Source organism: Pleurodeles waltl, chromosome 4_1 (genome assembly GCF_031143425.1).
Source record: "Pleurodeles waltl isolate 20211129_DDA chromosome 4_1, aPleWal1.hap1.20221129, whole genome shotgun sequence".
Classification (NCBI taxonomy): domain Eukaryota; kingdom Metazoa; phylum Chordata; class Amphibia; order Caudata; family Salamandridae; genus Pleurodeles; species Pleurodeles waltl.
This window is the reverse complement of record NC_090442.1, coordinates 706,748,436-706,764,813: the sequence shown is the minus strand read 5'-3', so window position 1 is coordinate 706,764,813 and position 16,378 is coordinate 706,748,436. Positions and strand designations below refer to the sequence as shown.

At 41.6% G+C, this 16,378-nt stretch overlaps 1 protein-coding gene across 1 annotated transcript in view; it reads right to left on the bottom strand.

Moving 5' to 3' along the window:
• The window catches only part of PRKCQ (protein kinase C theta), a 437,429-nt gene that overhangs the window by 196,092 nt on the left and 224,959 nt on the right, over nucleotides 1–16,378 (bottom strand). Inside the window, exon 12 of the mRNA XM_069229272.1 lies at nucleotides 13,536–13,709. Within this exon, the coding sequence (XP_069085373.1) occupies nucleotides 13,536–13,709 (174 nt within the window). The remainder of the gene's footprint in view (nucleotides 1–13,535; nucleotides 13,710–16,378) is intronic.

Here is a 16,378-nt window from a genome sequence, read left to right as displayed (position 1 = left end):
CTGACAGGTAGAATAACAACATGGTCATAGAGCCCCCTGGGTGTTTTATTTAATTATCTGGGTATAACCTTTCCTTTTGAACATTACACCAACTTAAATTAAAAAATTCGGCAAAATGGAAACCTCCTGACCACATTAACTGAAATAATTTGACTGCTCCAAAGATCAATATGGAAAACAGAGTATTAACTTGGGTAAAAATACTGTGTAAAGGTCTATTATTAGGGATCTGTTTATAAAGAAAAAGGCCACAAGTATAACCTTATGTCCACTATAACATAGTCATTTCATAGTCACAGGTGTTCCATGTAAATTAGTGACTAGACACATTGTATTATGGGTATGAGTTTGCAGAAATTAGTTTTGAACATGCATGATGACAAACAAGAATCTTGAATGATGGTATGAAAAACTTTTACTGTAATTCAGACAGCTATACACTACCATAACGCTGCATTTTGATTGGCTCCTTGCTGGTCTATTTCTCCCCAGGAGATTCCTGAGGCAAGTCTCATGACTGTATCAACCCACATATCCTTCTTTCATAACAGCTGCCTGTGAAAGTCACAGAGTTCTTATAAAGATCACAGAAGTCTGATAGTGAACTAGAATATTCACTAGCTCACTGAAAATGCCTGTACTGATTGACATGTTGCTGGAAAAGACAACTTTAGAATTATTAATTTTGTGTGCAGAAGGTTAAATTTGTACTTCCAGAACATATTGTAATAATGGCAATAGGCAGCAATCCTTAATTGTTACCTTCTTTAGATGTTGGGAATTTATGCAGAGAACGTAGTTCTTGGGTCTTCTTGGTCACAAAAAGCTTTGAGTCTCCAACTGGAGAAGTAGAATGAAATAATAGTCATTTTTGAAGATTTTTTTCTGAGGCAATATTTGAAGGTTAGTTTATTTTTCTGATAGGGGCTATATTCTCCCCAAAGCAATAAATGCTTGAAGTTCAAATGGAAATGTGCAGTTAAATTCCCAATTAGGAGGTAAGGCAAAAGCAATAGGCTGCCTAAAGATTCATGGGCATATTCTTCACAGCAACCTGCTACTGTGGTCAAATTGTTAACAGTTGAAGCTGGGGAAGCAGATTCCTAAACACCTGTTCCTTCCTTTCTTACAAAAGCCCGGCACTGCCATTTCTTGGGTTCTTTGGAGATTTAGCACTACATTTTCTGACCAAATGACCTGAGTCACTGGAATAGATATAGGAAATAAACTGTTCTTCTCTATTTCTTCTCTGCTTCAGGCAAGGGCCCCCTAATAACACTGATCTGTGTGGCTCTCTCTTGAGAAGTACATTTTTCAGCCAAAGTGAACTCCACGTTACGTGGAGATTCAGGACCAAGTCTCTTTGACCATCTACTTTCATTCTTATGTTTTTCAAATGGTGTTTGATGAGAATGACTGTTTCAATCAATTCTGAAAAAGTGGTGGAATGAACAGATCCTGTCGGGTCATCTTTCATCTCCTCTTTTACTCCATGTCTGAACAGGTTTAACTGAGTCCTCTTAACCCAGGTTGTTTCTGCAGCTATTTGAAAAAAAGTGAATTATGTAAAATGAGACATCCGAGTATCCGTGTTGAATATAGAGCCTATTCCACTGAGAAATATCTGCCTAATTATTTAAACACTTTTTAATGGCAGCAAGAACGGCATTATTATCATCTGGACAGGGTTTCAAGATGGACACTAAGTAAATGGCCCAAGTTATGGCTGCACAACAGAGACAATTGACTGGATAGCTGACTATTCATTGATTTGACTAATAACGAGTTTGTTGGAAGGCAAAAGGACTACTAAAGTTGCTAAGTAAAATCTGTAACTTGGTTGCATCTCCGGAAAATCAGAGAACACCAAGGCCAACTGAAAAAAGTTCTCTAGCAGCTAGAGCCTGTTTTGTGCTTGCTACTCTGGACTTCAAACTAGATCCGGAGAAGGGTCCATACTTAGGCTAGGATTTAAGAGACTTGCTTCACAAACTGTCAAGTGCTGGACATGGTAGTTTCATGTGCTTCTTTTGTTGAGGCTGTCCAGATGCAAGGGTAACACCTTTCTGTGTTGCTTAACACTTTCAATATCATGTGGAAGCAATTGTTATCTTTCCAAAGGGTTACTAGATAGAGATATAGCCAAGATGCACCAAAAACCTCCAGGCAGGCAGGAGAATTCCAGTACAGAATTATCAAGGAGTCTGGGGCCAGATGTACAACCATTTTTTTGCTACTAGCAATTTGTGATTTTTTGCGAATCGCAAATTGTGAGTCGCAAAACAAAATGTACAGCAGTGTAACCCACACTGAGATTTGCAAATGTGTCGCAAGGGACCTGCCTCATTAATATTTATGAGGCAGCAATTTGCGAACCATTTGGGAATGGCTGCACTCACATGGATGTTGGCCATTGGCCCACTGCCTGCTCTAAAAAAGGTTTGGTGCTCCATTCACAAAAGGGGCCAGTGGGGACCTCCTCCTATTTGCGAATGGGTTACCACTAATTTGAAATTGGTGATAACTGCGATTGTTTTGCTACTGCATTCACAGTTGCAACACAATCATACATGGGCCTGAAATTGCAATTAGGAAGGGACGCCCTTGGAACACCCACTCCTAATTGCGAGTTGCAATCCCTGTTTTGCGAGTCGGTAACTGGATACTGACTCACAAACTAGGGATAGTACATCTTACAAGGCCATCTTGCTGTCGCGAAAGGCAATTTTTTGCATTTTGCAACCACAAAATTGCATCGTACATCTGGCTCTAAGTTCTCACAAACCCTGGACCTGAGGAGATGAAGTCCACATCCAGCTGGAGCAGGATTTCAGAAGATTCAGTGGGATCCTATGAGCAGGATTTCAGCACCCAATAACAACAATGGAGAAATCTATATTTACTAGTGCACTTGTGGCACAAGGAATGGTATGTTCAAGACCCTCCAATATGGAAGAATGGGAAGTTGAATGGTAAAAGAAACAGGAAGTGACATACAGGAAAGGCCACAGCCATAACAGTTTGAGAAAAGCAATTGATAGAGAGTGCATAGTGGCCATGTTAGTTTGGGAAGAAGCAAATATTCCACTTCCGTTCACATGAGACACATAAAGATCCTCAAATCTAGGAGAAACACTGAAAATGCTACACAACAACACAAGCTTAGAGTGTGAGAGTACTAGAACCTTAGAACTGAGCACAGGGCTGTACTGGGTAAGCAGAAATGATGCTGAAAAAAAAAACCATGCATTCGGGTCCGTGGACAGTGAGGAGCAAAAATAATGTGGCCAGGGCCAGACTGGGAACCCAAAGCAGCCCTGGCAATATTGTCTGACCAGCCCCCTGGGATTGGGGGGCTCCAAGCGTTAAAGCACTGCTGCTTTTGTTACTCGAGGCCAATATCGCAGCCCGGCTACAAAACCTACTCCAGTAACAAAACCAGCCCCCACCACTGCAAAACCGGCCCTGACCCTTCCAGCCTCCCTGAGAAACACCTAATGCCAGCAATGGGCAATCCGGCCCTGAACGTGTCATCAGATACTCCCCCAGGAACGTAGAAGGAAATAGTCACACTTCATCAGAGAAATGCCTTTCCTTTAAGAGCAGTGCGGCAACTTTCCCAGTGGGTGGCAGGTCTAATAATTCATAGTTCTACTCAGTGTGGAAACTGTAATAGACACTTATTCTTCACAGACAAAGAAAACTCATTGTGCCACAGCACTGCTTACAGAGGAAGTCGGACATTTATTGGTGTCAAAAGTCTGCTGCCCAGGATAGCAGGAATGGTGCGGGTAATTTGTCCCTGAGTTACAGATCTTAATGGCTTATGCTGTAGACAGTAGTAATACTATTTGGGGGGAAATAAGCTACAATGACGCCAGTGTCAACATTTTCGCACTTTATAAAGTACCACTTGCCAAACACAATACCACTGTCTCCATGTAAAATACTACTGCCATATTGGTGGTTATTGCCACCCTAAGACACAATAGCTTTTACACTAACAACATATATTAAAAAGTAAAGCACCCCTTCTATGGCAGTTAAAAAATGTAGTTGCCCTCAACTCCCTAGTGGTCTGAACCTGTGGTGGTGGGCTCCTTTGTTTCTCCTGAGGTGACCTGAAATGTATGCACCAGGACACCTGAAAAAGGGAAACACAGAGGCTCCCTCATTTGATGACTGAGCTGTGCACTATCCCCCCCAAATGTGAAGTGGTGTTGCTTGCATTCCTGCAACAGGTGTAGTTGCACTGGACCAACTGACCTGAGGGACTCACCATTTGGACAGTATGGACGTCATTTACAAGTCCTTTGCACCACCGCTGCATCATTTTTTTGACGCATCTGAGGTGCTTGCAGTGCACTTCACTGCTCCATATTTACAAACTGACACATTGGGCCCAATGCATCAGTTTGTAATGCCCTGCCTCACATTTTACCTGTGCAAGGTATAATGTATGTAGGGTAGGCCTTCTCAGGGAAAAAGCCACGTAGAACTGACAATGAAATTTACAACTTTTCACTGAGTCATTCTGTGACTTCAGTGTGTCAAACTTTTACAGCCTTCTCAGAGCAGGCATAAAATTGACGAAGGGCTTTTTCTTATGGGACTTTCCTCGCATTGCTGAAGTTGCGTCAGTTGATCAATGCAAGTCCAGCAATGCATCAGTATAGCACCAACTGATGCCTCAGAAATATTGACGCATCTGTGAAAACATGCGCCATGGAGCTCTGTTTTGGAAATACAGTGCATCCATAACGTCGTTAGGGTATGTACGGCAGGTGCAAGAAACGTGACGAAGCGATGACGATGGGTCAGATTCTTATAAATGAGGCCCGATGTGAGGAGCTGGGAGGTGATCTGTCAGGCTGCTTTCAGTTCTAGAAACCAAAACTACATATTTAACCCGCGGCTGCAAGAGCATGGGTGGCCTACTTGCCTGGTCAGTTATGTTTGAATATATATATAGTCTAGCAGATAGAATAAAAAAGCTTTTTCCACTGCTCATTGACCGCAGTAGCAGCAGGATTAAGCGCAAGGCGAAGAAACCATGCACTACCAGCCTCCCTCCTTTGTCTGTCGTCTGCGCATACCACGTTACAGCGTGGCTGATAAAGACATTTTTGTTAGCATTACATTTGATCGTAATTGGCTCTATAAAGAAAATTCTCATTTTGTTTTTCATTTCTGAATTCTGTTTTAGTACCTTGGAATCCTTTGAATCAAGCAACCTTCCAAAATCGATGTTTCTTTGACAGATCTATGCTCTTCTTCTCTGTTTGAAGCTCCATATCTAAGGTATTCCGGTCGGCCTAGAAACCTTCTCCAATAATAACTCGCAGTCACGACACAAGTTAACCGTTCCTCTTTCATATGTCAAAAGCTATGTACATATAATTTTAACCGTGCCCCAGATCAAGCAGCAGGAGCATGTTTTACTGTGCCTTTCATCGAGGTCAAATGATCTCTTTGCTTTTTCGAAAGGTCAGAGAGTAAAGGCTGTGTAGATTGATTGCGGGCGAAGGATGCAAGCATTGGGATGAAAAACGGCATCGACTGTGTGGTGCAGGTGGTTAAATTCCGCTGATAGAAGGTACCAGCCGAGGAGCGGTTATTGATGTGCCTTATGCCCAAGAGCTACTATGTGCAACGACCTTTCACATTCAACATGCAACTGATTGGTCTAATGCTGAAATATCAATGTTTCTTCGTAACTAAGCGTTTGCAAAACTGTACAATTTTCACTATTCCAGAATTCTTGGGTTTCATCGCCATGAAATCGGTAGTGGAAAGTATATGCAAGATATGGAAAGCAGAAACCCATGACCCCAAAGGTTAATGAGCAAGCTTAAGTTTAAAAAACACTCAACGGGAAAATAGGTACATCGCAATAGGAGTGTGTTAATATTTATTCACATAAGGCACATGTGAATGTTATCTGCAAAGAGTAAACTTTCATAATTTTTAAACACATAATATGTAGAAATATTTTTGGGACTAACTTTTGGAAATATATATATGCTATTAAAATACAATAAATGCCAGCTTCCTAAACAAGAAGGTTTTCAGGCTCCCAAGAGTTAAAAAAAAAAGTAACCAAGCTTATCTTTGGTCTGATAATAAATCTTACTTGCTCTGGAAACACTTTCTATGCTTCCTATGAAGGTGTAGGTAAAGTTGAAGATTTTCTTTAAGCCACAAGTATCTTAGTTTAACAGGTCTCCCAGAATACCTTTCTAACACATTTAGGGCCAGATGTAGGACGCATTTTTCAAGTCGCAAAGGGGCCGATTGGCAGAATCAGCCCGTTTGCGACGTGAAAAATGTTTTTTGGGATGTACAAAGCCCAAACTGCGATTGTTACCGAATCACAGTATGGGTTTTGCGATTCAGTGTTAGGAAGGGGCATGTCAAGGGCGTCCCTTCCTAATACCGAACCCAAATGGTATGTATGATTGTTGTGACCGTGAATGCGGTCACAAAACAATTACAGTTAGCACCAGTTTCAAACTGGTGCTAACCTATTCGCATACGGGAAGGGGTCCAATGGTGTTGGCTTGTTGGGAACGACTCTGTCACGACGCCGTGTTAACACCTCATCGAAGCATTTGTGTTTCCAAGCGCTATTTTTTACTTTAATCTTTACAAATTCATAACTTGACTTGTGTATGTTGGATTTTTGTCGTTTTGGTCTTGTTTTGTTTAGATAAATATTTCCTATTTTTCTAAACTGGTGTTGTGTCATTTTGTAGTGTTTTCATTAAGTTACTGTGTGTGTTGGTACAAATACTTTACACCTAGCACTCTGAAGTTAAGCCTACTGCTCTGCCAAGCTACCAAGGGGGTAAGCAGGGGTTAGCTGAGGGTGATTCTCTTTTACCCTGACTAGAGTGAGGGTCCTTGCTTGAACAGGGGGTAACCTGACTGTCAACCAAAGACCCAATTTCTAACAGAGCCCAAAACCCTCACCACCCTAAGCTGCACACATCCATGACCCATAAAGCCTCCCACCAGCCCTAAGCTCCACCCATCCCTGAACCCTAAAAATCCCTCATTACTCCTTAACTCTACGAAACCCTGACCACTCTCTACTTCCAAACTCCACCCATCCCTGACCTCTAAAACTCCTTTCTATCACTAAACTCTACTCAGCCCTGACATATTTACGGTGATGTAGGATTTTATGTATGATTATAACAGCTTTGACGACATCTACCGATCAAGTGGTAGCTAGTGAAGAGTTCTTAAGAATTGGGATATGCTGTAATATCTTGAGATGGCTAATATGAGACATGCAGCAACATTGACCATGAGATGGATGCCAAGACTGCATATGCCTTTAGGGGGAACGGAGGAGGTTGCATAAACTTAGGCTAGTAGAGCTTGAACCGAGAGATGCTTTGGTCATTAGCAGCACCTCAGTTTTGGTTGGAGTTACTGTTAGGAGATTAAAATATATCCACTAGTATGTTAAAGCAAAAGAATTGGTCAAAGTCTTCCCATCTAATGCAAGGTTCATATTTGCTCTCTGATTAACAAAACTAAATACGATTTGAGTGTTGCCCCCTTGCATATATAAAGGAAACTGACCCCTAGGTGCTCTAGGAGAGTTGATTAAAAAGGCGTGGTGACAGGACTGACTCCTGCAATGCACCACAGTTCAATTGCTTTGATGTGGAATGAAAAGGTTGTAACTTTATGACCTTCTGAAAGTCAGATAGAAATGATGTATTACGTTTGATGAACTCGCAGCCCACCCCACCCAGGGTTGTCTCAGGATGGAATGATTAATGGTATTGAAATCTCCTTATAAGTCTAAAAATAAATGTGCCCTTGCTAGAGGTTGAATGTTATCCAAAATCAATTAGGAGCACTGGGTCCATGCCTTGACATGGCAGGAATCCATACTTAAGGCATCCAAAAGGCTGTCTTTGAAAAATTGCTGGAGCTATTTTCTAACCATTTTTAGGTCTCGGCTAGACAGAACATGTTTTATGTACTTTGTGGACTTCAGCCCTCCCACAGGCTTCCCATTTGCTGTCTCCATCATTGCTCTCATATTCTTTCTCCCTATTTGTCCTTGGCTTGCATTTGTCATGCCTCTTCCTGTGTTTAGCCCTCCTCGAGAGCATAGAGAAATTACACTATCCCTCTGCTACTTCCATTTTAGGATCTGTTTCAGGTAGTACTTTTTACTTTATTAAAGAGCACTTGCCATGAGCATTTGTGTTTTCACTCCCTGCTCCAAGCTCCTCTGTAAACAGGCCTGTAAATCTTGTTCTTATCTTGTCACATTTGCTGTGCATTCAAAGACCGAGGTCAAATGCCAGACGCTGTTTTCTGAAGGAGTCTGTTTAGCTATGTCCCTCAACACTCAGGGTCAGCATCATTATGATACATTTGTAAGTCTGAGTGTCTGTGATTGACTTCGAAACACATGGATAAAACGCACTCTACCACTTACATTTAAAGACTTTATTTGTGTGCATGTTTATAAACAAAATCAAGCAATGAAAGCCTTTGTTTAAGCGCATATTGTAAAACTGATTGACACACATTCATATTTATATGTAATGCTGCAGCATTAATTCAAAGTTAAATACTTTCAACATAGTGCGTTTATTTTTTATTTTGATTTGCCCGTGCAAATTACTTTTAGTTCTGATTGAATCTGATTTAATTGCAAAACATATGCTTAAAAAAGGCATTTAATAACATGATCTTTATTGAAAATACATACCTAAATAAACTCTGTCCATTGCAGCGATAGAAGCACGATTTAAAGGTGGGTGTATTTTGGGTGCAAAAACAATTAAAAATGTTTCACGAGCAGATCAGGGAACAAATAAACGCAATGATTTGCCAGTGCAACATTACTTTGAATTTCGATTTACTCTCAAAATGTTCTCTTAAAAAAAGGCTTTATATCGGTTTCACTTTTCAGACATGCACTCACATAAAGCCTCTATGAAATACACAGAAGTGCGAGATTATATTTGCATATCCACTTGCATATTACTTTAGCATACCTGTGTGCTTAATTTCCAATTGTCACATCCATCAGATTAACGGCTGACCATCCCATGGTAACAACAGTGGCTACGTTACATTTATCAACATACATTTCATTTGGAACAAGACATATATAGTAAAAACAAACATACTCAGTAAGAACATATACATTGTTCCATGCATGCAGGGAGACCACAAAAACAAAAAACAATTTCTTACATCATGCCAACTAATGTAAACAACATTGTTATTACATCATGCCATTTGTAAGCGGAAAACTGCTGTGGAGATGTAGCTTCTCTATGTTGGTGTGTGTCTGCTGCGTTGCTTTGAGTGCTCTGGCCTCCGGAGGAGAGAGGGCACATTACACGCTCCACTGGGGACACTGCGAGAAGGGTAGGCCTCACCTGGCACCAAGTGTGCATGGCTGCACCGATGTGCCATGAACATTGACAATGCATTGACAACAGTTATGAATATTAACATTGGCAACGCCTATAGTTCTCGGAATGCCAAGACCTTTTGGCTTTGCCAATGCTTTTCGTAATGTTTGCCAAGGAATAGTAAAATGGAAAAGTGTTCATTAACAGATTTCACAGAGGTATTTTTCCACACAATGGGGACAATTCCTTGTCTTGAACAACAGTTAATCAAGTCCGGCAACTGACTTTTCTAGAGAACTTCTGTTTTATGAATTTAGCTGGGAATAAGCCAGTCAGACGACACCTCGGTGTGAAACATAGGCCAACTGGCACATTGAAGAACTCATAATGACCAAGCAGTACTGTAAGCAAATAGAACAGAGGTTTGGGATTGAGCCAGAAAAAATCGGACAAGGACATGTTCAAATCTACCCTGAGGTACAACCTGCAGCAAATGCGGGAAACCAAGAGGAAGGCCCTAGCTAAATGCATCAACGATAGCTTAAACAGCAGCAAAGAAATGTTCCCAAATAAATAATTCACCACAGATGCAGCATTTACTAGCGACATTACCTCAAATCAGGAACTGTGCAACAACCTCTCGGACTTTTCTGCAATTAAATCATATCCATATTCAAACAAATTTGACGCACAACCAGACCCCAGAAAGTTTGTAACAAGTCTGCTGGCACTGGACAAAAGAAACACCCTGACCACGTGGAACACCATCACCAAAGGTAAAACTGCAATAATCTTGAAAGACCTCTGTTCCGGGGGCCGTCTGACCCCTTTCCCAATCTTACCTTTAAGAAAGGTTACACTCCAATTAACGAAGCACTCATCCTCAACACATCCATCAATATGGCCACCTTCCTGAAAGCTCAGAAGCATGAAGCTGTCAACGCTCTTCTGAAGAAAACCTCAGTCAAGCTTGTAAACTACCTTCTGCCAAACTCTGCCAAGAACCTGAAAAAAGCCAACAACAGAAACCTCACTGACCATCTCATCAAGGATTCGAGGTCAAACGATCATGATTCAGACCAAATCACAGTACTGTACAGCCCTAATTGTAGCAACAAAGGACATCCAGATAATCTGTGACAGAGGCGAAACCACAATCCTCATCCTACTAGACCTGTGTGCCGCCTTCAACCCAGTCTCACATCCCATCCAAATCAGACAACTTCACAAGTCTGGCATTCAAGGTCCACCCTCCAAAGGATCTGCACCTTTCTCATGAGAAGAACCCAAACAATCATCATGTCACCTTATGCCTCGGAAACATATTTGTGGAGTCTGCAAAGTTCCTCTCTCAAGGTTCTCCTGGCAGATGACTTCTGGGCACACAACTTCAACATACTCTTCCATGCTGATGACATACAACTAATACTATCCCTCTTGGACAAGACATCCAGCACAAGATACAACTTCCACTTCTGCATGATAAAAGTAGACATCTGGTTGAAGACCAACTGCCTCAACCTGATCACAAGCAAGACCTAAGTGGTGATTTTCAGAAGGGATGCCTCGACGTGGAGTTCCACCTGGTGGCTCACAGATCTCAGACCCACTCCCTCATGCAATGCACGAGCAAGAACCCTCAGGATCATCATTGACAACAAGCTTGACACAGCCAAGGTTAATGCCGTTACTACATCCTGCTTCTACACTCTGAGGATGCTCGAAAGATCTACAAGTTGATCCCAAACAACACCAGCACAATGTCACCCAAGGACTCTTCACCAGCAGACTACACCACAATAACACCCTCTATTCAGGTATCACCAAGACACTCACAAAAAGGCTACAGACTGTCCAGAACACAGCAATCAGTCTGGTCCTCATCTTTCCATGTGAGACTCACATCACACAACACCTGAGGTAACTTCACTGGCTCCAGCTACACAAGCAAGCACAGTTGAACTTTCTCACCATCACATACAGAACACTACACAATACAGGCCCATCACACCTGAACAGCTGCGTATATCTCTACCAACTCCCCAGACATCTCTGCTCAGCCGAAGTCTTACTAGCTCACTTCTTACACATATGCAAAAGCAGGTGAGGAGTTTGAGCCTTCTCATGCATCGCTCCTAAAGCATGGAACATCCCACACAACATTATAGTCTCCTCACCTCTTCTTGAGTTTCATAAAATGCTGAAGTCTTGGGTCTTCAAGCAGGTGCTTGAGAAGCTAGCCTCCACTCATCTGTAAAGTGCCAGGCTACCCTCATTGGTGACAGTGTGCTATAAATTTGCACATAACATGACATAACATAGAATTACATAGCATTGCACAGCACAACACAGCGTAGCATAGAACTGCATTGCATATCATAGTATAGCATAACATAGCATAGCATAACATAACATAACATAACATAACATAGCATAGCATAGCATAACATAACAGATGAGGAAAACCATTTGCAAATCAGCCTTGGCCCACCTGCAGAAAACGTAGAAAAATGCACATTTGTTTTCCTTTATCTATTTTTACTTCTGATTTAGATGTGCAAATACTGGTCATGCCAGTTAAATACTGGTCAGGTGGCAATCACAGAACCCTGAGCTTTCTCCCCTGCACCTTGTAGCCATGGTCCAGCTCTGTAAGGCCCAAGGAATTGGGCTAGCTTGTGAGCAAGGCTCGCAGCATCATTGTATGTCATTTGGATGTATGTCTTCCAGGTATGCTGCAAAGCTGGGGAAATCATTGTATGCAGGTGAAAGGAGATATATCTTAAAAGTGTTAATTGAATTTGCTTCATATTAATTTACAAAATGAAATACACTCTGGGACTACCTAAGTGTATACTAATAATTATTATCATAACTTTTAAAGGCTGCAGAGGGTTTTATAGGGGTCTGATAGACATGGCTCAACAAAGGAAATGCCAATAAACCCTTTTTGCCCACATATCATTGTATTATGTAGTTTTGAGAACGTTACAGTGACTTAAGTGAGACCTTCAAAGAAGTCAAACAAATATAAACTGTTTTGTTTGCTTTCATAGCTTTCTTGCTCAGAAATCACCAGTGGGCAGCTGGAAAACCATCTTGGAATTTTAATACACACTAGCCCACTTTAAGAGCTTCTTGCATGCTGCATCCCACCTTATTAGTGCCTGAAGAAATATGACCACATCACTCCACCCTGATGGAACTCCACGGGCTCTCCTTGCCATCCCTCACCACCATCAAAACCAGCTGCATCATCTAAAAAAACCATTGCGACTGGTATCCCTCCTTCTCTGGATGACAAGCTCACCACCTCTAGTAGTTCTCTGCATCCCGGCAACAAGGACACATTTCAGATGGAAGATGAAGTGTAAAAATGGAAAAACAAGACAAAAGGCCTGCCTAATATGTACACCAAAGATCTGGAATAATGTCATCCTACCCATCAGTACAGCCCCAAACCTGCTCCAATTTAGGAAACAGCTGAATGCTCACCTCTTTAAAGAACACTACCTCATGATACAGCAATGCTCAACACACCAGCTATCCCCATTCTGTCACACATTGGCTCAGTCTTTGACTTTGACCATTTAGAGGTGTCTATTGTCTTTAGGCTAGTTTTGTACTATTTATATACCACATACATACATACATAATGCACTAATTTCAAAACAATCTGTTACCATTTGATTGAATATTTAAATTATTTAGAGATGTACACAAAACGTTTCTACCCAGTATGGCTAACATAATTAAATATACTTCCACTTAACACAACTTTAAAATATATTCACTTATATTATTAGGGTCAAAGGACTAATTGTAATTTATTGTAATGCCATTTCCTGTGATGCCACTTTGAATGCAAAAAGGAGGAGCCTCGCACATTCTCTTTCTGCCCGCGGCCCCAAAAACCCTGTAAGCGTCCCTTGTTTGTGTTTGCAGATTTGTTTTACCATTCACCACACAAGAACAACTCATTTTGGACACATTAAACGGGCTCACGCTCATCACATTCACTAAAAATTCTTTACGTTTTACACGATGTTTTTCGTAAGTAATCATTGTGTGTGACCGGAATGTAAGGCTTAATACTTTGAATGAAGCAAGAGTCGCTTACAGTATGGAAGAGCTTACCTTAGTCTGAAACGTGCAGTATACGTGTGTGAGGAACGGGTTCTCCCAGGCCAACGACAGGACACGCTTTTCCACCATCGTACACTCAATGTCATCATCCATCAAAACCACGTCTTTCTTCAATACTTTCACAGCAAAAAATTGATTTACTTTCTTCAGCTCGGCAAGAAATACCTAGCAGAGAATGGTAACCTTTTCAGAGACAGCGAACACTCGTAGGGTATTCATCATTGTCACAAAGTAAATGAGAAAGTGATATGTCAGTTTTCTAGACTTCCAGCCAAATTGCATGAACTTTTAGAAAACGAAGAACTTTCATCGAATTGAAGCGCAAAAGATGGTGCTAAGATTGGTGCAAGTGTGAGAAACAATGGAGAGCGAGCTGATCTGTGGGTTGAGCTCATAATTCAAATATTTTTTCCATTCTGGCTGTATTTTAAGAAACCTTGAACTTTTCATGTTCCCTTTCTCTGGCTGGAAACCTGGTAGCTATTGTCTATCTGTGCTTTTGATACAGCGACATTCAAAATACCCCAACCCTGTTGGAACTTCCAACGCTTAGATTGTTTTCACAGAGGGACAGGTCAAACGTCCTGGTAATGAATGAATTTAGTAGATTTACAGGAATATGTCTGGTATCCCTAAACAAATAAGTATACGCCTGTTCCAAGAGAAAGTGCATTGTGTGACTGTTCACATTTTCCATAAAAAAAAAAACCAAAAAACTTTTTTACTATATAGGAAACATGTTTTCGCTGTGAAAAAACCCTTTGCACGCAACGCAATTATGAATGCATGTGTTGTTTTTTCCACTCATGAAGACAAAGTTTACATGATAACTTAGAACGTGTGTGTGTGGGTGTGTGTGTTATGGGGGTGGGTTGGGTGTGGGGATAGGCCGCCAGCGACATTCGCACCTCTGGTGAGCACTAATCCCCCACATTTAGAGATCCTCACCTGCCTGGTCAGATCTCTAAACTTGAGAAGAACCATCGCTGAGGCTAAATAGATTTCAGTGTATCATTACTGTGCAAATGAGAAATGGAACTGTGTCTTTGGCTTTAAGATCCTTTGCTGCCTAGGATTGTTTTATTATGGGTTTTTGTATTTCAAATTAAGGGATCAGCAACACTTTCTATCTTATATTTTTAATTTCCGTTTTTATAAATCTAATCTGACTACTAGGATGGATTCTGTAACCCAGAAGTGTAGAGGAGGGTAGGTGCTATGTAAATTGATAATCGAACACCCAAAAACTCTAGCATATGGAACAGAACAAAAATAACTGGACAGGATATATTTGCTTAGCAATACTTTTGTGCCTGACTAACATGCCGAGATCTTTTTTCACAATCTTTGCGCTCAGAGTCAATAAACAAGGATTCCTTTGATTAAATTTGGTATGTTCTGAATTGATGAAATTCAACTTCCAGAATGCATTGTGGCGGGATCAGTGCCGGCCGGTAATTTTAGGAGGAAGGGGGGCGGGCGGGACACACATGCACACTCACACTCATTTATTCACACATGCCGGCACACACACACACATCCATTCACAACACTCATTATCAAATATTCAAACATACACGCATGCACCATTCATTTAAAAAAAAAAAACACACAGACACATTTACCTTCAGTTCTGCCTCAAAGGTTTCAGGAGGGTTGGGACTGCTGCCTTCCCTCACTGGCTAACCTAAGGTCAGCTAATGAGAGAAGGCAGCAGTCCCAACTCGTCACAGAGTGGGATGGGGTCAGTGAGACTGCTGACCCCACCCCACTCAGGGCTTAAAACTGAAGCACCCAGGTCCAAAGCAGGTCCAAAGCAATCAGTGACGTTCCCTCTTGTCATGAGGTGGAAGGCCTCGAGGAACCTTTGCTAGATTGAAGAGATCACGCCCAAAGGGCTGTGACTTTTTCAGCCCAGCAAAGTTCATCTCAGGCAGCTGAGAGCCTGCACAAATAGCGCATGTCTAGCTCCTGATTGCCTCACCTGAACATAAAGAGTGACCTTTGCTCAGCCTGATAGACACTCCTCTTAAGGGGCAAAAGGTGGGGAGACGTGGCCCCTCAGCCCCAAAGGATGGGCCGTGGCTGGGCAGGATACCTTGAACAACAAGGTTCTTGGCACTTTAAAAAGATGAAACAAAGGGTGGAACAAACAAAGTACTACTGATAGGCTGTGAGGAAGACCACTTAAACTGATACAGTACTTTTGCACTATTCATCCTGTTAGGTGCCCTTCTCCCTTTCCAATTAACGGACTTTGTACATATAAAAAAAAAATATATAAATACACATATATATATTGTTGGACTTTTGCTTATGCAGGGTCATCCCCAGTCTTTTTGCCTCCTGCCTCCTATTTTTTCTGACCTGTTGCTGTTGGCTTTTCAACTCTGAGCACTTTACCACTGCTAACCAGTGCTAAAGTGCATATGCTCTCCGTGTAAATTGTATGTAATTGGTTTATCCATGATTGGCATATTTGATTTACTAGTAAGTCCCTAGTAAGGTGCACTAGAGGTGCCAGGGCCTGTAAATCAAATGCTACTAGTGGGCCTGCAGCACTGGTTGTGCCACCCACATAAGTAGCTCTGTAATCATGTCTCAGACCTGCCGCTGCAGGGTCTGTGTGTGTATTTTTACACTGTAAATTCGACTTGGCAAGTGTACCCACTTGCCAGGCCTAAACCTTCCCTTTTCTTACATGTAAGGCACCCCTAAGGTAGGCCCTAGGTAGCCCCAAGGGCAGGGTGCAGTGTATGGATAAGGTAGGACATATAGTAATGTGGTTTATATGTCCTGACAGTGAAATACTGCCAACTTCGTTTTTCACTGTT